At 39.1% G+C, this 23,301-nt stretch overlaps 1 protein-coding gene across 1 annotated transcript in view; it reads right to left on the bottom strand.

Moving 5' to 3' along the window:
* Nucleotides 1–23,301, bottom strand: part of doc2b (double C2-like domains, beta) — a 197,026-nt gene that overhangs the window by 14,184 nt on the left and 159,541 nt on the right. Inside the window, exon 6 of the mRNA XM_075487428.1 lies at nucleotides 2,386–2,543. Within this exon, the coding sequence (XP_075343543.1) occupies nucleotides 2,386–2,543 (158 nt within the window). The remainder of the gene's footprint in view (nucleotides 1–2,385; nucleotides 2,544–23,301) is intronic.

Genomic DNA, 23,301 nt, shown 5'->3' with positions numbered 1-23,301 from the left:
CTCTTCCTTCCTGTGCTCACCAGATCCACACAGGCTGAAATTTCCTAAGATAGCAAAGAGACTTAAAGGGAGATTAAGTGGGTTATTGAACACCAACGTTGCCCAGGGGGAGTGGGAGCTGAAACTGTTGTTCATGAGAATTTTGCAGTGAACCTAATTGTTGTCATGTAATGGGACCACCGACAGCCCCTAAGGCAAAGCCATCAAAGGGTGTAAATTAGCATGCAAATAATGCTATTGCGCAATACAGGGATTTTTAACTGTAATTTCATTGTGCACCTTTTTGTAATTTTGCTGCTATTTTTTTGCTTTTGTACAGCAGCTTATAATTAAAACATATGCATTCTTAAAATATGCAACTCTTTACTTCTAACCTTGATGAAATGGATTTTGTCACTGATCAAAAAGCCATTAAGAAGGGGCATTTACTAATTTCCCATGACCACCTCATCGGCTAATGCATGTCTTGAGACGCCACATGCATTTTAAGAACATGCCCACCATTAGCAACCTCTAACTGTTGGGGTGACAGCAGTGACTTGATGCTGGAGATAGACTCTTTATAGAGATCAGCTTGTCATGCACGCCTGTTTATCTGACAGTAGATACATTTCCTGTGTTCCCGCACACACTAGTCAGTAAGTCAATCTATTATAATTTGTACTGTGTCCTTCAGGCTTTACTGAGATTTTTCCCAACCTCAGTCTGTTGGAAAATTGAATAGAAAATCTCTTCTGAAACACTTTTGTTCTCAAGGTGTGCACAGCAGAGTTGGAAATTAATTGCACTTTCATTGCTCAGCCAGATGAAAGACTTGGGAAATGTTCAGGAGTGATAAGTAGGACTCTCCCTTCAAATTACAGCCCTGCGGATGGCCTCTTGCGCTGTCTTTCATGCCGCTGATAATCACAGATAGTCTACTTCTTGTCTGCTGCAACATCAGCCAGATACTCCCTCCAAACGCTTTATATTATCTTGTACGAGTGCCAGAAATAGCACTAGGAAAGCATCCGCTTTCTGGAGGAGAAATAAAGTCCAACTATGTTCAGATATCAAATACGTCTTTATTTGCAATCCTTGTGTGTATAATGTACAGTTTTGGAAGGCTTATGAAGAGTACTTTGTTTAAAGATGGTTAATGGACAAAGTCAATTAACCACAGCTAAAGGCCAGTTTGTCTAATACTGCAAAGTTATCACAACAAATTTGATTTTATTCTTCTTTTTAAAATAAAGATCAGTTCAGTTCAATTCCAATTGTAAATGTTGAGATTGTGAGAGAATACATATATATATATATATATATATATATATACTGAAATTTCAGTTGTCTTTTTCCCCCCACCTCTTTACATGGAAACACATTACTAAAAGTGAATTAATCGCGGGATGAATTATGAATCAATTATTCAATATTTTATTATATCAATTATTGTATGTGTAATCACAGACAGAATACTGTATATGTAACTGTAACATTATGAAGTAAGTCAAGAAATGTGCTAAAACAATGTCGTAGTTGTCATCTTTTAGTTTTATTCTGCCTCTTTTTTAACAACTGACGTGTATTTTTTATTTCTTTAATCTAAATTCTCTTAACATGTCTTTTTGTGAAAACTTTCTTCTATTTGATAAAATCACCTCTCAATTTACTTAAAAAAATTAACTTTCAAAACAAAGCCTTTTTACCTGTTGCTTTGGCCTAAATCTATAGAACAGAAATGAGTCGCTCCCCTCCCGAGACTTTGTTATGAGAGTGTCATTATAAATAGAGGGATTCATTATCAGATTAAAGGTCCAGTGTGTGGGATGTAAAGATATTTAGTGGAATAAATTGCAGATTCAATCAAATGTGTGCTTCCACTTCAGGAAAAGCTGAAAAAAAATCCCATTAAAAGCTGCTCTCCATCCGATGGGCAGTTGGATCTGAAGTGATTCTGAGCCGTTTTATTAAGGTGCAACATGACAGAGGGGTGAGGAAGGCAACACATAGTATGTTTGTGTTCAAATCCAAAGGTATAGAAGATAGATACCTAACTGCAGCTCCACTTTAAGATGCATGTACATGTACTGAGTAGAAGAGCAGTCAATTATATAAAAACTAACTGTGTTCACCCACTGTGACAGTGAGCACAGTAAGTCTTATTGCTGGATTGTGTGGGATAAATTTACACCTTACCTTGGGTGTCCTTTTCAGAATAAGTTTGGCTAACTTGACTAACATGTTCAGATCTCAGGGATTAACTTGGTGTGCAGAGTTTTAATAGTGCTTTTTATTAGATGAACTATCTGCAACTAATTGGGCTGTAAAAAGCCCTCATCATAGTGGAATTTACTCCTACGAGATGACCAAACAGCCCTGGTGTCTGTTTTAGTGCATACTTACGTTTTGACATAGGGGTCAGAGAAGCCGTTGGCATCCATGGCGGCAAGGTGAGCGCAGCGTATGATGCCTACTACCAGGCAAGACTTTTGAGTATTGTATTTGAGAGAAATCATGATGCGGCCACGTTCCTCCAGAGACTTGTCTTCTGTCTTGTTGACCTGAGGGGAGAAAAGACCAGAGTTCAGTATAATAGTTAGAATTCCTTACAAAGAATATAAAATCAAGGTATTTATTGGCTTGCAGCTGTGACATATTATGCTTTTTGGAATTGGTTCCCTAGCCTCTCTTTTGCTTTATGTTGTTTTAGTGCATGTAAATAGTCCACAAAGTTACAATGTCCACAAGGAGTTATTTTTCCTGACTGAAGGACTTTTTACATGTTTGCACATAAATGTACAGTTAGTCACTGACCATATTGTGGAATGAAGCTGTAAGGTACAGTGGTATATATATAACAAAACTCTGTTATAGAATCTGACTCTAATGTTAACCATTTTGGACCAGAATCAGAGGGTGGGCCAGAGTTTGTGGGCCACCTTTGAGAGTGAGGCATTGCTATTGCATTTGGCTGAGCTGATTTGCCTATAGTTTGATGGGCAAGAAACTGTCATTGTGTACTATCAATTTAGTCTGTCTGATTTAATGAAAAGTTTTTAAAATTACCCATGTTTGTATGTACTTGTTCTGAGGGCTTCAGACAGACACAATGTAAAATAAATTTACTGTAGTTGTAAAAATAATGAGAAAAAAGTCAAAGCAATTTAACCTATTTAAGTTGACGTTGTGACTACATTTGTGAAGTTGTGAATTAGCAAAGGATTGGCTCTTCAAGCACTCTGTGACAGAAGGTTAGTGTGGTAAATGTGATCTTGATAGTTGTGAGTCTTTAATATCATCCAGCCACTGATTGGCTGATTGATGCCATTTCCTATGTAGGTGATGAGATAATGGCCTCATTAAATTAAATTTGTTATGTTCTTAGAGACAAGAAAAACATCTAATTGATTTGTCAATGTGAATTTGTCAGAATATTTAAGTGGCCTAGGATCAATTTAAGCCCAGAAGGGGATAACAATATCAAACTACAATCTTAATGCCACGATTCAGCTGATAGTGTTGACTTTTACCTCAGTCCGCAGATAGCACACAACTTGAAAAGTGTTCATAAGAAAATGTGATAAGATGCTAAAAAGGGTAGAACAGTTGAACTTTTTCTCGCCTGCAGTAATATAAAAAGATAACCCTAAATAGCATAGTGGCCACAGCCTGGCCATTCAAAGGAGTCCACGGGAAACCAGGCTTTCAGGAGAAGACAGAATGCTTTCAAAGTGTTTATGGAAACTGCTGACACAAAGTTTGAATTCAGTAGATGTTGGAAGAGTAAGAAGAAAAATAGCTTCACGAAGCTACTGTGGCATTACACTGTGTGCCCAGAAATTCCCAAACACACACATTCAGAGTGAAATTATGTATATTTTGGAAGAATACAGTAAAATGTGAATGCGTTTACCACAGTCAAAAAGAAGAAAGGCCTCTTTTGTTCTGTGTTTCTGTTTACTTTGCAAATACATTTTGCATAAACTCATATTATCTAACAAGTCCTCCAAATGAAATAGTCATAAGTTATATGTTTGGCGTCCTGTACAAGCAGCAGAAGGGAAATACGACTCATATGAGTGTTTCCAAATAAGTGGTGGCGACACCGGTGATGATAGAGATGTGTGGCGTTAGATCGAGACTGACACAGCTTCTATTTTACATACGTCTACATTCTACATCTTTATGATTTGTTATTCTAAAATGTAATCTAAGCCTTAGACCTGAGGGGAACCCTCAGGGCCTTCTACGCCTTTAGAGAAGGCCTTAAAAAATTCAGAACAAAAACATATTAGTACTAAATAATAATATATGTATACATAAAAAAACTCAATCACTCTCATTTAATTTAATACAATACATTTAATACTACATTCTTGCTAATCTATGTTCCAAAGTTAAGTTTACTGTCAAATCCACATCGGCAATGAAAGGGTTACTGTCCTGAAACATACTATCAAATCAGAATCATCCATCTCTATCGAAGCAAGATTAACCGGCTCATTAATTGATTAGGACTTCACGCATCTCGGGGAAGGCCAAGCTATGTGTTTTGGTTTGGAGAGTGATGGGAAAATTGACCAATCACGGTTTGATTTGAAGTGGGCGGGACAAAAAAAAAAAAAAAAAAGATCGTAGGCCTTCGTGAAGTCCGAAAAGCGTGCAGAGTGGAGCGGTTGAGAGACAGAATTCGCTCTCTGCACAATATGGCGACCGTTGACGTTCAAACTTTTGTGTGTGCGCCAGTACTTCCGGAGAAAACTTCCGGTGATTTGACAGCTAGCGCGTCAGGTTAGGGCCAGTTTCCGTAAACAAAGGTTATAGCCTAGAAGAAAGATGATAAAATAACGTAGCTAAAAAGACTAGCTTTCTTCAGTAGCCTAATGGTTACCGATTTAGCAAGCCTAGCAGCCTAGTTGCTAATGCTAGCCGCAGTAACGTTACCAACCATGATACCCGACGTCAAGGAGTTGGCTGAGCAGAGGCAAGATTATGGAGGGGCTGGCAGAGTTAACTTCATAATGGGTGAGTGCAGGTTCCATTCACTTGTTTTCATTCTTTCACAGGATTGATTCACTTCATTGGTTTATCCGATTGCTGGCCGCCGAGCCATTATGTGTCTGGGTTTGTGTAGGTTACTGATCATGGTTGTTATAGTCGATAGTCAGGTTGTGTGATGTGTGTGTGAGTGTGTATTTTTTTTGTGGGTGCGTGCCATTGACTGTATGAGCGATCTGTGCTCGTTTTTTTATTTTTATTTAATTAGATTGGAGATACTTTATTAATCCCGAAGGAAATTAAATTTTGTGGGAAGATGAGACCAATGTTGTGGCTAGCTTGATAGCCTTTTTTCCCGCAATGATTTTTTTTCTTCAGCAATGAGGGCTGAGGTGAAGGCCCAGCCGTAGTGCTCACGGTTCGCTACTGCTAGACAGACTGAAAACCTAATAGACTTGGATGGCATTTAAATGATATTTCTAAGTATTCAAACTTGAAGATTAATCGCATATGGAGTTAAAACAGAATATATGATGGCTGGTTTCTTATGTTCTTATTTTCGTATAGACCTTTGCATGTGCTTGACATTCATCAACGTAATTCTGTCTTCACATTGTTCCGATCCTCCTTTGAGGACTTCAAACTCTCCGGGGAGAAAAGTACATACTTCAGAATATGAAAATTACAAACATGCAGCCCCTAAAGAGTTGTCATCGCTTTGTCCCCCCCACTTCTTTAACCAGTGACTTAGAAATGTAATTTACCAGCAACACTAATACTGTTGCTGATTGTGAGAAAAATGCACAGGGCTTTCCTATGCCTCAGCACTTATTTTTAACCACAAATTGTAAGGGATAAGGCAGTTCGTATCAGCTGAGGAAATGTACAGCGGCTTAACAACTTCAAGCTTATCAAGAGCTACTCGAAAATGAAAGGGCTATTGGAAAGGGGAGATTTAGGTTGGAGCTTATTACAGTGTGGTTTGTGCCATTTCACACTGATATTCATTAGGATCCTTGTGCCTCATTCTGCCACTCTTATTTGTAATTATTGCCAATTATTATCACATTTTGAAGGAAGCTATAGACTAAACATGTAGAACAATTCATTTTTTTTTATAGGTGGTTTTTAATAGAGGTGCACCGAATATTCGGCAACCGAAAATATTCGGCCGAAAACACAAAAAAAAACACATTCGGCTTTCGGCCGAAAGCCAAATGAGTGGCCGAAATCGGAGGCCGAATAGTGGTGACGCGAAATTATCCAATTTTTTTTTTTTTTTTAATACGCAAAATTATCCAAGCAGACAACGTGCAGTGACTGAGTGATGAGTAAAACAGACAGCTCTCTCTCTCTCTCTCTCTCAAACACACACACACACACACCTACCTACCTTACGTACAATGACAGAACCGCGGGAACTAAGCTAGGGGCGAACAAGCGAGTGAGCTACAAACTGGCGCATCCTTAAAAATGTCGTTGGTGTGGAAATATTTCAAAGTTCATGAGGGGGAGAATAGATTTGCGGTTTGTGAGGAGTGTAAGACTAAAGTGTCTAGAGGGGGTCTCAGTGCAAACTTTCAGCACGTCAGGTCTGATCAATCATTTGAAGTCCAACCATCCTTCAAAATATGAGGAATACGCGAGGGAGACCAAGAGGAAAGCTAACACAGCTAAAACACCTTGCACAACTCCATCAGTGGCTGACATATTTGAAAAGAGCAGGAAATTCACAAAGGACAGTGTCAAGGCAAAGGGAATTACTGAGAAGGTAATGGAATACATGGCTTTAGATGACCAACCATTCAGTGTTGTGGAGGATGTGGGGTTTAGGAGACTAATTCAACACATCGAGCCCCGCTACACCTTACCTAGCCGACGCTACTTTGCCGATGTTTGCCTGCCAGTGCTGTACAACAGCATCGCCAGTCGTGTGCACGAGCTCTTGGCCAAAGGCAGCGATCCACCTTACATGAGCTTCACGACTGATATATGGAGCTCTGACGTCAGCCCAACAAGTATGTTGAGCCTGACGGCGCAGTGGGTGGATGAAGACTTCCAGCTAAAGCGTGTTGTACTCCAGTGCCAGGAATTCAAAGGCTCCCATTCCTCAGTGGCCATATCGGGCGCGTTTAACAGTATGTTTGAGCGCTGGGGAATAGACAGCACTAGAGTGCACGCAGTTGTCAGCGACAACGCTCGTAATATGGTTAAAGCCATGGATGATAGCGGCCTGAGAGGAATACGATGCGTGGCCCATACTTTGCAACTTGCTGTCAATGAAGGTGTGTTGAGCCAGCGGAGCATTGCTGACATAGTATCATCAGGGAGGAAAATCGTAGGCCACTTCAAACACTCCCCTTTAGCATATTCTCGCATCCAGGCTATTCAGGAACAATTCGGCATGTATCCTAAACGTTTCCAGCAAGATGTCAGCACCAGATGGAATAGTACGTTCTATATGCTACAGAGCCTTTTTGATCAAAAGCAAACCCTGGCAGCCTACATTGCAGATTACGATCTGCCGGCGACATTCACCCCTTACCAATGGCAAATAATTGAGAATGTTCTCTCTCTCCTTGCGCCATTTGAACAGCTGACGAGAGAAATTAGTTCAGCCAAAGCATCCGCTGCAGATGTCATCCCCTCATTTGCAGCGCTGACGCGTCTGCTGAAAAAAGAAGTGGAAACCGACCACGGGGTGAAAACAATGAAAACAGCACTTTTAGAAGCTCTTGACAGACGTTTTAGCCAGACAGACACAGAGCCCCTGTTCTACATAGCAAGTGTGCTTGACCCCCGATATAAGGATCATTACTTTGACGTTGACAAGAAACGGAGAATGAGGGAAATGGTGCGTGCAGAACTGGACTCGCTGGCAGACGGTGAAGTGACGTACAGAGAAGGGGCCGTGGAGACTAAAACAATCCGCACCGAGGCCGAGTCTGCCCCCTCACTCTCAGACATGTTTGATGAAATCCTCCAAGAAAACGATCCAGATCCTCCTAGGCAGACGAGTGCCACTGCTCAGCAACTGGACTGTTACCTGTCAGAAGTCCTCATCCCTAGGAGTGATGATCCACTAACATATTGGAGGACTAATCGAGGGCGCTTTCCTGCGTTGGCACGGATGGCACGCAGGTAATAAATCAATAGTCACAGCACTTAAGACTGTAGCAATATGTACAAAATCAAAATACTCAGGGAATTGTTTATTCTCTGTAGCCTATTAGTTTTTATTGCTTGACAACTGAACCTACAACATTGTTTCCATCCAAGGTACTTGGCTGCTCCATGCACAAGCACAGATAGCGAGAGGCTGTTTAGTGCTGCATCCAATGTCCTTAATGAGAGGAGGAACCGACTGACATGCGACAAAGCAGAGAAGTTGTTGTTCGTGAAAAAGAACCTGCCACTGTTCCTGAAGGAGCAGGCTACCTAGACTCTATGCCAAAAAGGACACTCAGAAAATTTGTTATATTGCATGTTTTTACATTTTTGTGTTGGAACGATTTTATAATATGTTGTATTTTTTGTTGTTGTATGAAATGAATGGAAAAGTTATAGAGTTATAGTTATTATTAGTAATAACTTTTGAAGATTTCAAATAAACATTTATTTTCTTTGAAAAACATGTCTAAACATTTATTGTAAGGCGTAGATTTAAGCAATATTTAAAAATGGTGAAAAATCTAACTTTAGATAACTTAACTGAACTGTAATATTCGGTTTCGGTTTCGGTATTCGGCCAAGTGATTAATTATTATTCGGTTTCGGTTTCGGCCACAAATTTTCATTTCGGTGCACCTCTAGTTTTTAAGCAAATGCAATATTACGAAACATGATTTCTGAAATCTCATTGATAAAACCTGAGTTTAGCACCACCAGTGAAAGGACTCAATCCCTCTACTATTGTGCCACTCCCTGAATTCTCGACTAGTTAAGCATTACAGTAACGAAAAGTATATCAAGTATTGGACTTGTGTAACATTTATTGAACACAGGGGGGTTAATTTAAAATAACTGATCAAAACTGACCCATTGAATTGGTAAAGTTATCAGCTGTTGTGAAGTGCCCTTTTGAATTATATGGCCTCTCTACAGTGCAAATTACTTAACAAATTTAGAAGTACACCCTAAGAACTAAGACAATAGCAGAGGATTGTATTCAGTGTAATGTATTCATGTATTACAAGTACTTGGTCCAGGACAGCAATACTGAACCTGTTTCTTCAAATGATACCTTGTTTTCTGTTCTCTTGGGGTTGTACAGTGTTGCACATGTACGCCAGTGTTTCTAACTGACCCTGCTTGCTTGGTCTTTCATGGCAAACAATAGCTTAGTTATGGAAAAACGTTGGACTGTGTACAATTTACCTCAAAAGTTGGCATGCTTTTGAAATTTTTTTTAGTCCTGAAATGGAAACTGTTAGCATTTTGATTAAAATCTCCCTTAATATGAGTTACAGATACTCCTTGCGAACCACACAAGCTAGTTAGCCTTAGTGTTAACTTATGACTTTTTGTGCTTTCCTCTCATTTGTAGGCTACACGGTCACTAGAAGAAACTCATCCATGCATTCATCTCCAGTAGACTCGATTACTGTAATGCTCTTTTAACTGGACTTCCCAAAAAGAGCATTAAACATCTGCAGCTCATCCAGAACGCTGCTGCTAGAGTTTTAACCCGGACTAAGAGATCTGAACACATCACACCAGTTTTAATATCTTTACACTGGCTTCCAGTCAGTCACAGAATAGATTTTAAAAGCCTGCTGATGGTTTACAAATCCCAGAACGGTTTAGGCCCAAAATACATCTGTGATATGTTCAGAGAATATAAACCCAGCAGAGCTCTTAGATCCAAGGACTCAGGTCAGCTGGTTCAGTCCAGAGTCCAGACTAAACATGGAGAAGCAGCATTTAGCTGTTATGCTGCTAACAAGTGGAACAAACTGCCAGTGGAGATTAAACTTTCAGCAAATGTAGACATTTTTAAATCCAGGTTAAAGACATTTCTGTTCTCATGTGTCTATGCATGAAATATCTTTTAACTTATCTAGACTGTTGCCTGTTTTTAAATTCATTTAAATGATTTTATTTGTTTCTTTTTATATTCTTTTATGTATTTTTAATGCTTCTTGCACTCCCTGCTGCAATGCTTTTATTTTATGTAAAGCACTTTGAACTGTTTGTACATGAAATGTGCTATATAAATAAATTTGATTTGATTTTGATTTGATACTGCCCCCTCATGAAAACAATATGGTGAGGACCAAATGCCAAACTTGAGGCTTCAGAACAGTGGAAAACAAATTATTTTATTTTCATAATTTGTGAAATGCATTTATTTATTTGCATGTAAACATGTTTTGTGGTAATTTTTTAGCTTGGAACAGTGACAGTTCAGTTTTTAAATCTGTGAATAGTGAATGAACATAGTGGCATTTTAAACAGATCCGAGACCAGATACGAAAACAAACAAACAATTAAATAAATAAATAATAAAAAACAAAGTAATACAAATTTCTTATAATGTAAAATAGGCTTGAGGAAAATCCTCCACACACACAGACCTCTAGCTCCACAACAGTCTTGTACTGTGTGGGATATAGCTCAACAATGTGTGCTGTTGTGTTCACAGCAGGATACTAATCAGATATCTCCAGGGAACTGACTCTCTCCACATGAATCACAGATGACTTTTACAAGACGTCTCCCTAGACTTGTGGACTCAGGATCTATTTTTTCCGCTATGCCAATGTTTCATTGGTCACCACAGTTTACTCTCAAATCAATTTTGCCTCTCTTCCATGTTTAGGATGTCCCACTGTGGCCTCCATGCCTGTCTCAATGTCTTTTTCAGTAGAACACAGTCTGGAATAGAGAGTCTGTGGCAACTATGAGGGAGTTCCTGTTGAAAGTGGAATTTTTAGCAGAAAAAAAAAATGGTTTAGGATATCCAGACATGAAGATTTTGTTTCCTCCCATGAGCACACCAGTTACACTTTCACAAATTCTTCATTAATGGGTCAAAAATGTTACCCTACAAACCCTACAGTTGCATTTTTGCAACAATTACTGCACTCTGCACTAATAACAACTGTTTGAGCTGCTACCATGAGTCTCAAATATGAGTTAGCACATAAGCTTACTTATTTTTGCACCACTTTTCTCTGTGAGATACAGTTCTTTGTGAGTCAGACAGAAACTGATCAGAGACCAAAGAAGCTTATTTGGATGCCTGTCACATTGACATAGTGGTTTAATAGAGATACTGGGAGCTGCTGTTTGTGGCCACTGTGCTGGAAACTGAATTACTGAAGACTGAAATATTTTATTTAATGAATCATATAATAAAGTTTTATGAACAGTATCTCTGGAATTATTTACATAACAGCAAATGTCTCATAAGAGCTGAAACTGTTTATAATTCACTTCATGTTGAATTTTCATAAATCAGAGCCTGCATTTGAGGATGATATTTTGGCTTCTCAGAAGGTTGATGATTTGGTGCAGAGCTGATAAAATAAGTTATTCCAGTATTATCATTAAACTTAACTCTTTCTTACAGCCAAGGAGTGGCTGTAGCTCAGGAGACAGAGCAGTCGCCCAACAATCACATAGTCAGTGGTTCAACTCCAGCTTCCCCAGATCACCTTTCAAAGCATTGTCGGGCAAGACACTGAACCCCACATTACCAAGCAATGCATCCAAAGCACATAGCTGTACAGACTAAGACATGCTGTGTGAGTGAATTGGTTAATGTAGTGTTAACAATGCTTTTAGCAGACTAGAAAAAACACTATACAAGTACATTTCTGTACTTGTATAGGCAATATCAGATTGGCAAGAGCCAGCCATGCTAATACAATTTGATGCTCAATACCCAGGCCTGTATGTCAGTGTTGATTTGATTGTTGATATTGCAGTTATGTCCAATTACATGTGGTATTGATATCAATAAAGAAATTATCATCATTGTGAATATGTAGGAAGCCTCATTTTCAAGTGTAAACAAAAGTGATTTCCGCAGCATAATTTTTGCATGACGCTCTGTCTACCCTGTGCTCTGTTCAGCTCCAGAGTATTTCCACCTGGGAGAAAGTGGAAAGATTTCCAGCTTTGAAATGCATGTGTGAATGGGAAACTGTGTTGAAAGTCTGAACTTAATTCTCGCTACATTCTCCAGTGTTCATGCGTGTAAAAAGCTCCTTCAGCTGTTTACACACGGTCACTTTCAGGGGAAAGTGTCAAACACATTGATCCATATTTTTTTCCTTAGTTTCTGTTCTCACGTGTTTCTCATGTTGATGCAGTCTTTTTGTGGGAAATCTGCTCTCATTGCTTGAAATGTGAGGAAGATTGTCAAGTCAAGTCAAATTTATTTATATAGCACATTTCATGTACAAAACATGAATTGCAGCAGGGAGTGTAAGAAGCATTTAAAAATACGTAAAGGAATATAAAGAGAAACAAATAAAATAATTCAAATTAATTTAAAAACAAGTAACAGTCTAGATAAGTTAAAAGATACTCCACTGGCAGTTTGTTCCACTTGTTTGCAGCATAACAGCTAAATGCTGCTTCTCCATGTTTAGTCTGGACTCTGGACTGGACCAGCTGACCTGAGTCCTTGGATCTAAGAGCTCTGCTGGCTTTATATTCTCTGAACAGATCACAGATTGTAAACCATCAGCAGGCTTTTAAAATCTATTCTGTGACTGACTGGAAGCCAGAGTAAAGATTTTAAAGCTGCTGTGATGTGTTCAGATCTCTTAGTCCGGGTTAAAACTCCAGCAGCAGCGTTCTGGATGAGCTGCAGATGTTTAATGCTCTTTTTGGGAAGTCCAGTTAAAAGAGCGTTACAGTGATGGAGTCTACTGGAGATGAATGCATGGATGAGTTTCTCCTGGTCTGTTTGGGAGAGGAAACCTTTAATTCTGTTGATATTTCTGAGATGGTAAAAAGCTGCCTTGGTGACAGCTTTGATGTGGCTGCTGAAAGTCAGATCTGAGTCTATCAACACTCCGAGGTTACCAACTTGGTCAGTGATTGTAAGGTCCCGAGTCTCAAGATATTTACCAACGCTGACCCTCTTCTCTTTGCTACCAAACAGAATGATCTCAGTTTTGTCTTCATTTAATTGTAGAAAATTCTCTCTCATCCAGGTGTTTCCTTCCTCCAGACACTGACACAGTGCGTCTGCTGGGCTGCAGTCGCCATGGTGACAGAGACACATAAAGTTGTGTATCGTCTGCATAACTGTGATAATTGATGTTAAAGTTCTGCAATATCTGACCCAAAGGGAGCATATACAAGTTAAACAGAAGAGGTCCAAGAATTGACCCCTGGGGGACTCCACAAGTCATGGCCACTCACTCAGATTCATAGCTGCCAATAGTAACAAAATAACTCCGGCCTTCTAAGTAGGACCTGAACCAGTTAAGGACCGCTCCAGAAAGTCCAACCCAGTTTTCCAGCCTGTGCAACAGGATTCTGTGATCTACAGTATCAAACGCAGCGCTGAGGTCCAACAGAACCAGGACTGAAACATTACCAGAATCAGTATTCAACCTGATGTCGTTTAACACTTTGACCAGAGCTGTTTCAGTGCTGTGATGACGTCTGAAGCCTGATTGAAAGTTATCAAGACTTCCACTTTCATTCAGAAAGTCGTTGAGCTGGTTAAATACAACTTTCTCAATAATCTTGGATATAAAAGAGAGATTAGAGACAGGTCTGTAGTTGTTCATCATAGAGGCATCTAGAGTTCTCTTCTTTAGGAGTGGCTTAATGGCAGCTGTCTTTAGTGACTTGGGGAAAAATGCCTGATGCCAGTGAGCTGTTAACTATTCATAGGAGATCACTTTCTACTGAGGTAAAAACAGTTTTTAAAAAGTCGGATGGTATTATGTCCAGAGTGCAAGTTGTTGATTTCAGCTGCCGAACTGTTTCCTCTAGGATTTTTAAATTAACAATATTAAATTGTGACATAACGTCAGAGTTATTTCTAGGTTTTAGACACAGATTAGTTTTCTTGTTTGTCTGTGTTGCGTTAATGTTTTGTCTAATTGTTTTTATTTTTTGGCTAAAAAAAGTTGGCAAATTCGTTGCATTTCTCAGTGGAGAGGAGGTCTGGGTTTGACTGTTTAGGAGGATTTTTGAGTTTTTCAACCATTGCAAGCAGAGTTTGAGAATTGTTGACATTCTTATTAATCATTTCAGATAAATGCAGCTGTCTGGCCTTGCACAGCTCATTGTTATAACTACGCAGGCTTTCTTTGTACAGCTCATAGTGAATCTGAAGCTTTGTTTTCCTCCACTTACGTTCAGCTTTCCTGCATTCTCTTTTCAGATTTTTGACCGTAGTGGTGTTTCTTCATGATGTTTTCCGTTTGATCAAGGTGCTCTTGATTCTTATCGGTGCAACAGCTTCCATTACATTCAAAATTTTCAAGTTGAAATGATCCAGCAGTCTTTCAACCGACTCTGCGCTCATTGTTGGTAACATAGCTATGGCCTCCCTAAACTGAGCACTTGTTTTCTCATTGATGTACCTCTTCTAACTGAGAAGCTGGTTGTTTGAACATTCTGAGTGATCAATAAATCAAATAAATACAAAAATGGTCAGACAAGGCCAAATCAATAACCACAACAGAAGAAATATCAACACCTTTAGAAATGACCAGGTCCAGAATGTGACCTTGAAGGTGGGTAGGTTCTGTTACATGTTGCCACAAACCAAACATGTCCAGCACAGAAGAAAATTCTTTGGCATTACCATCCGTCATGTTATCTATGTGAATGTTAAAATCCCCGGTCAAGATAAAATGGTTAAAATCAGTTGAAATAACAGACAATAATTCAGAAAAATCATCAATAAAACTTGCACAGTATCCTGGAGATCTGTAAATAATTAAGAACAGGATTTTAGGAACACCCTTTAAAATAAAACTCAGATATTCAAAAGAAGTGAAATCACCAAATGAGATCTCTTTACACTGGAATGTATCTATAAATAAGGCAGCCCCCCCCACCTTTCCTACCATTTTAGCATTTATCCATAAAACTAAAGTTTGGGGGGGGCTGCTTCAGCACTTGTGCTCTCTGTTAACCATGTTTCTGTCAGAAAAAGAAAATCTAAATTGTGTGAAATTATGAAGTCATTAACTAACAGTGACTTATTGGACAGAGATCTAATATTAAGTAAGGCTAGCTTTGTGGAGTTTACACCGGTCTCTGTTGTATAATATATGTTAACAGATTAGATAGATTCACCCAGCAAGTTGACTATTTTCGATTCCTTCTTTTACTAATTAATACAGGAATCCTATTGGGTCCCAGCTTGTTCTCAGAACAGCTGTCAGTAGTAGGACTACTATAGCAGGGGCCCTGAATAATGTGCTATCTTTGTTCTGAACTCTGGATGTTCTGCTGCTCCTTGAACATCCTGCACATCCCCTCGTGTCCTGCTTTGCCAGGACAGATGATGTAAGAGGAGGAGGAGGGGGTGCCCTGCGTTTCTCGGTTGATGGTGGTCGCTGGAGTCCTGGCTGGGATAGAGACATCCTTTGGAGACCTTGGGTGATGTGGAGTAAAGGGTCTGGTGAGGGGGAGGGCTGGGGGTTGTTTGCCTCGCTGCTGTATCCTTCAGTCTAATCTGTACAGTCATGTTAGGTTTGCCGTCCCAGCAGCATGACGTAAGTGTGCACCAAGTAATCTGCATCCAGTTCGATTGGGATGCACGCCATCAGCTCTGAAACGGTCCTTACAGTTCCAAAAGATATTAAAGTTATCAATGAACTTAATCCCATGGGCGATGCATGCATTTGACAACCATGTGTTCAGGCCAAGAAGTCTGCTGAAAAGTTCAATTCCTTTACCCACAGTAGGAACGGGGCCTGAAATGGAGACCCTATGTGCTCCATAGTGACACAGTCTCTCAAACAGCAGAGAAAAATCCTTTTTCAGGATCTCAGAGCCAGTCTTCCTTCTCAGAATATCAAAGGACCCTGTGTGGACAATGATCCTCCTGCCATCTGGATGAGTAGACAGAATGGTCGGCAAAATATCTATCAGATCCCTGACTGATGTATCAGAAAAAGTTATATTTTCCGTCATTGCCATTCTGACATGCTGTGTTATAGAATCCCCGATTAGAATGGTGTCTATTCCATTTTGTGTGGAGGTGTCGATTGCTTCTGTAGTCCTCACATTGGTTGTGGGATTTGGGCTTCTGCCCAAAATCCCACAACCATTGAAAGAGCAACTCGTACAAGCACGCACACATGCGGTAAATGCTCCGGGATATTTGCTGCTAAATTTGCATGTTGCCTCACCCTCTGATGTTCTGGAGATTTTACTTACTGCGGTGGAAAATCTCCGCCAGAAGTCCGGAGCGACTCACACATACCACCGCTCCAGAACATGTAATTTAAAGACTTCAGTGCATGTGTGAAAATGGCTTTTGTTTGGCCTAAAAGCCTCTGATGTCTAATCAGTGCTGGCCCTGGGCTGTACAGAATGACAAATCATTGTTATATGAGACTTTTAGTAGCCGATTCAAGCATTTATAGTTAGTTGGATATTGTTGTTCTGAATATCCCCCCCAAAAAACAAAAAGCATTTGTGAGAAAATATCATACTATCATACTGATTTGTAGTATGTATTATCGAGTATTATCCATGACTCAAAATTGAGTTATTTGGTGAATGTGAATTTGTTTTCTCACTCCATATTGCCTGTAGTAAAAATATCAGTGCATGAATTCATTAAAGTGGGATTTGCAGAATAGGATTCGCACACTGCAATGAAAAATCTGAGAGGGTGCAACTGTTGTGTTTGTCAGAGAGAAGAAAGTATGTATATGTGTGTGAGCATTTTGAAAAGGCACAGCCTTAAATTGCCTCTAAAAGCATTTTTCTCTTTGACTTCAAATGTACTGATGCACATGCGTGACTATTCCACTGATACATCACCTGTGCACCGCTGCTCAACGTGAGGGGCAGAAAACGAGGGAGGAAGTATAAACCTCAGGCTGTCTCAATGATAACAAGGTCTGTGTACCCTAGAAGTAATGACGTCTTTAACAAACTCATTGCCTTCTTTTCCATTACACACTTACAGATCTAACATAGATATAGAATAGAATAGAATAGAAAATACTTTATTCATCCCCCAATGGGAGGAACTTTTTCACCAAAAATGTATGTTTTACTGTACGTTTGAAAAACATATACCAAAAAAATACAAAACCTCACCAAATCAACTTCTGATTAACATCTAACATTAGTAATCTGTCAATTGTCAGCAACTAAACGGCCTCTCCTCTTCATAGACAAAGGTCTGTGCTCTCTTCCATCTCCTTTAATGAGTCCTCTCTTCCACTTCCCATTCATCTATTCAAACATAAAATCACTTAACATAAGCAAACTCTTTGCAGTGTGGTACTGTTTGCTTAACATTTTCCTGTGACTTGTATCGTGGCCTGGGGGAAAACTCAGTTATGATCTGTTAGAGGATGTCCATTAATTGAATTTAATGCAAAACATAACAGGACCCCTGCGATGGGACTATTTCAACATCATTCTGAGTGAACGTTGCTGCAGTGCTAAATAATACAATGAAAATGTTTTTCCCTCTGTGCAGTCTTCAGTCTTTTTTGAACTCCACAGACCTGCAACAAAGCAGCATATATGCAGCAACCCAACACAATAATATTCAGAGTTTATTGACTTGTTTCCAGCTACTACACGGTCCCTCAGGGGTTACCAGGGAAACAGAGGTATAACTAAGAAAGGGGTCTGGTAATATCCCACATAGAGGGGAGTATTTCTTTGACTGACTCATTTTTATTGTAATGTTACATAAAAAGGAAAAAAAAAAAACAACAACTCTGAGAATAGATCTTTTTCAGTTCTACCCGTCATGGCTGTGCCTCTATAAAACAATGCGTTTGTTGTTCGAGGTATGGGTGCAACAGGAAGCTGGGCCAGAATACATCTCCTGTCAATGTCCAAGTAGGATACCTTGGATCAACACCACTCAGACAGCAGCGGGTTGTTGTCTATTGTGCCGATGCCAGTGAAGGGGCTGAGGCATACAGGGCATTGGCATTCAATCACATATTTCAAACAGAGAGAATAGAAAAAGCTCTGCTGATAACAGAAGGGGTAGAATCGGGTAAAAGAACCTGAGGCTCAGAGACTTGGCCAGAATGTGTTAGACCTATAGGATGCCACAATGTTTATTAAAGCCATCATTACTTACGGAATGCGTGCCACTAGATAATGAAGATAAGGGAGGAAAATTCAAAAGCATAGAAAAGAGTACAAGCTGAAATAAAAAATGTAGCTTAGAAAAACAGACATGGTTAGAGCTTACACATTTTACTATTTATGGGTTGATGTTCCCATCATGTCACACGTACTACTCTAAACGGCGTGCTCGGGATACATTATCATTGATAGAGGATTGTGATAATGCTACATTTCGGAGAGATGGAAAACTCACCGACTGAGTCACTACCAACTCAGTCTCCCAGCAAAACTTAAAATAGTCGTGTAAATTTAATCTATTGATTCACGTCCACAGAAAAGATCGTCACTATCTTTTTGTGCCACTGAATACGAAAATAACTCAATTGAGTAACACAATATCACAGAGTTTTGTGAAATAGTCTTATATAAACTGCTGAATCCCTTTTTCAAGAGGTGAAAAAAATACAGATTTGAAGATTGAAGGGGATGGACAATGGTTCTACACAGTCGACTGAAAAGTGGGAGAGTCAAGGTCGCTTCCCGTCGCTGTCAACTACTGCCTTAACTTTGAAATGTCTTTCTTGGATTCAGTCACGTCTCCTTATGCTTTCACTCTGTTTTGTTCAACATTACAAACTACTTGGTTAAGGGTAGATATTAAGGATGATTGTGATTCCATGGTTAAGGTTACTGTAGGTATTGAAAACAAAGTGAAAACTGACCCTGTAATAACATTTCACATCAAACATCCTTTTTTTCTTGGATAACTGGCTACTGAGTCCTACAACCTCGACAAAACACACAAAATGTGTAGGACACATAAACCAAATGTCCTTAATATACAGTGAAGTAATGCTTGATGGTATAAAATAAAATACAGATCTTTGTTGCCACAAATGCATAGTTTTCTGACACAGTACATGACTATTTCATGCGAGACTGGGCCTGCTATTCATCACGGAAGCAATGCTATAGGTGGTCCTGAGCTTCGAAGGCAGACAAAAGCTTTTAAAGAGACGGGTAATTAGACAAATTTCCATCAAAAACAGCACTTAAACCTGTCATTTTTTTAAGTGGCACCGGCATTAGACACAAATGTGGGGCTGTCTCGGTTAAACATTTCATTGTTCAACCGAGCAGAGCTTTTGCTTTGCACAAAACCGTTGATACAATATTTATTGCCCGATTAGGATGCTGGACTGGTGTGTGCTGGTGGGGAAGCAGATCCAGAGTCAAGGCTGGAAGACTCATCTACAGTGCACAGTGAAAATGAGTACACCCCTGTTGAAAAGTAACATTTTGAACAATATTTTAATACACACACAAGTTATTCCCAAAACGTGCATAGAGTAAGTTTAATACAACATCTTTTCAGCTTACAACAGAAAAGAAAGGTCAATAATATAACTTAAATGACATATTTGTCCATTTTTGTGAAATTATGCTGGTGCAAAAGTGAGTACACCCCTATGTTAAACTCCCTGAGAATGGGCCGTGTTGGCCCGAAATGTCATGAAATGAAAAGGCATTAAAAGGGAGGTCATCGTTGTGCGTTTCATCCTTGCCTTACATTGAAATTTTACATTTTGAGTCTGCACCAGGCTAAAAGAGACGTGTGTGAGATTTGACTGAAATCCTATGGAGAGTATCATGATCTGCTTCAGTAGTCACAGTACATGTTGACAAGCATGTTTCTTTTGGTGAAATTCAGCTTCCTACTGTTGATGGCATCCATACAGCCCCAAACCATGTCACTCCCACTACTATGCTTGACTTTAAGCATGGGGCACTTTTCTTTGTACAAATCACTTTTTACCACCACACAGGCTTGACACCATCGAAAGCAAATTTGTTCATCTTGGTGTCATCAGATCACAGGACATGGTTCCAGCAATCCATATCCTTAGTTTGTTTGTCTCTGATGAGACAATGATAAACAAATTTGCTTTCGATGGTGTCAAGCCTGTGTGGTGGTAAAAAGTGATTTGTACAAAGAAAAGTGCCCCATGCTTAAAGTCAAGCATAGTAGTGGGAGTGACATGGTTTGGGGCTGTATGGATGCCATCAACAGTAGGAAGCTGAATTTCACCAAAAGAAACATGCTTGTCAACATGTACTGTGACTACTGAAGCAGATCATGATACTCTCCATAGGATTTCAGTCAAATCTCACACACGTCTCTTTTAGCCTGGTGCAGACTCAAAATGTAAAATTTCAATGTAAGGCAAGGATGAAACGCACAACGATGACCTCCCTTTTAATGCCTTTTCATTTCATGACATTTCGGGCCAACACGGCCCATTCTCAGGGAGTTTAACAAAGGGGTGTACTCACTTTTGCACCAGCATAATTTCACAAAAATGGACAAATAGGTCATTTAAGTTATATTATTGACCTTTCTTTTCTGTTGTAAGCTGAAAAGATGTTGTATTAAACTTACTCTATGCACGTTTTGGGAATAACTTGTGTGTGTATTAAAATATTGTTCAAAATGTTACTTTTCAACAGGGGTGTACTCATTTTCACTGTGCACTGTATTTGTGTGACATGGGCAATTAGTCACAATGCTAACAAGTACACAGCAGTCCAGATACACACTGATTTTACCAGACAATTAAGACAATACTGAAACATTTTTTTCAGTTCATTTTGTCAGTTACATCAAAGGCCTTTGTATAGACGTCTGACAGTGTCATGATCAGAAATACGTACAGAAATACATAAACGGCTCATTAAACAAATTAGTATGCCAATAAATGCAACTAAAATGAAAACAGATAGAATGTAAAATTAATTGTCTGTCCTAATTTGATTTTCAACTGTATCCATTGATCTTGGTGTTATTACTCCTTATTTACTTTTAAGTTTAATTTGCTAGTTTATGTATTTCATAGGATTGAAAATCAAACTAAAATTATTTCTCTGTTTTTGTCCGTGTCTATCTATGTATCAGTTTCCTTTTACATTTTCTTTTCTTTTATAACTTGATATTACAATAGATTGTTACATTTTGTTTTTGTTATTCTGTTGCTCATAGATATGTATGAGAGTTTTTACATTCCTGTTTGCATTTCTCTTTCATCATGCAGATAAGACAGGCCTGTCAGTCAGAGTGTGTCGTGTTTCAGCTCTCACCTATTGATTTATAATCAGGCTGCAGAGATCGTTCTTCACAAAAAGGTGCTGAACACTGTTCCAATCAGCTAAAATACAGACAATATCTTAATTCAACTGACTGTTACAGGTTTTTGCTCTCTCAGTCAATAACTGATCTGCTTAAAGTAAATCTGATCTTTGTAGAGTTAAAAAGTTATGATACATAGCTGATTGTTCTTAGGCCATTGCTCATATTCTGAATTAAGCTAGCGAGTGCTGTTAGCTTTGCCTACTCCTAACTGTCTGAAAAACACCTCCCATGGCACTGAAAGACAAAATAGTTATTCTTTAAAGTGTATAATCAGAGGTTAGGTGTATTGGCATATTTATTAAGCCATTAGCTGTATTTATTGTTGTATCTATTTCCCCAATATTAATGTCAGCACGTGTTTTGATTGCATTCGTATGGTGGTGACTCATTTATCACAATCGAAGTACTGCCTTGAAAGCTTTTTTCAATGCATTTGTATATCTATCCTTAAAGCAGATTCATGGAGCGGTCTAACGCTTATATGTTCCAGTGTTAACAAAGATTTGACGTTGAAATTATAAATCAATTAACCCCTTAACGCCTATTGTCGCATATATGCTACAAACCGTTTGACCAGTGTTGGGTAAGTTACTTTAAAAATGTAATCCGTTACAGTTACAAGTTACCTTGTTTAAAATGTAATTGTAGTGTAACTTTTTGGATTACTTAAAAAAAGTAATGTAACTAATTACTTTTGGATTACTTTTGGATTACTTTTACCTATTTATGGTAGCCTATTATCTGTATGATTCCATCTGTATTTATCACATTTATTTATACCATGCTATTTTTCTTTTCATTGTACTGCCATAACTACATTATACATTCTCTGCACATACATGCATTTCTCTAGGTAATTGATCTATTCTGCACATATCTATTAACCATCTTTCCTTACACTAGCTGTAAATAACTGCATTTTATCTCTAAATACTGCATGCTATACATCTGCACGCGTTACACTTGATAAGATGCCAAACTGCATTTCATTAATACATGTGCAATGACAATGAAGTGCTCTACTTTAGTAATAAATAAGCAAAGTAAGACTTTTACATCACATTTTATCTTTCTTTGCACACCCTTGCTTGTGTGTGTGCGCCAGTACTTCCGGTGAAAACTTCCGGTGATTTGACAGCTAGCGCGTCAGGTTAGGGCCAGTGGCCGTAAACAAAGGTTAACTTATAGCCGAGAAGAAAGATAATAATATAACGTAGCTAAAAAGACTAGCTTTCTTCAGTAGCCTTGATGCTTAATGCTTACCGATTTAGCAAGCCTAGCAGCCTCGTTGCTAATGCTAGCCGCCGTAACGTTACCAACCATACCCGACGTCAAGGAGTTGGCTGAGCAGAGGCAAGATTATGGGGCTGGCAGAGTTAACTTCATAATGGGTGAGTGCAGGTTTCATTCACTTGTTTTCATTCTTTCACAGGATTGATTCACTTCATTGGTTTATCCGATTGCTGGCCGCTGAGCCATTATGTGTCTGGATTTGTGTAGGTTACTGATCATGGTTGTTAGCAGTCGATAGTCAGATTGTGTGACGTGTGTGTGAGTGTGTATTTTTTCTATGGGTACATGCCATTGACTGTATGAGCGGTCTGTGCTCGTTTTTTTTAATTTTTATTTAATTAGATTGGAGACACTAATTAATACTGAGGGGGGGCTGGTCCCGGGGAAAATTGCCAGGGCCGATTTTTTTTCTCCCAGTCCGACCCTGCCGCTCTGTACTTCTGTCACTGCAACCTCGCACAAATTCTAATCCTGTTAAGTAACCCCCATTCTCACTGAATGTAACTGTAGTCTGAGTACATCTTTTTTGCTTGTACTGTAACGGATTACAGTTACTTTTATTTTGTATCCTTTTACCG

Source organism: Odontesthes bonariensis, chromosome 16 (genome assembly GCF_027942865.1).
Source record: "Odontesthes bonariensis isolate fOdoBon6 chromosome 16, fOdoBon6.hap1, whole genome shotgun sequence".
Classification (NCBI taxonomy): domain Eukaryota; kingdom Metazoa; phylum Chordata; class Actinopteri; order Atheriniformes; family Atherinopsidae; genus Odontesthes; species Odontesthes bonariensis.
The sequence above is the reverse complement of the archived record's forward strand: the minus strand, read 5'-3'. Positions and strand labels throughout refer to the sequence as shown.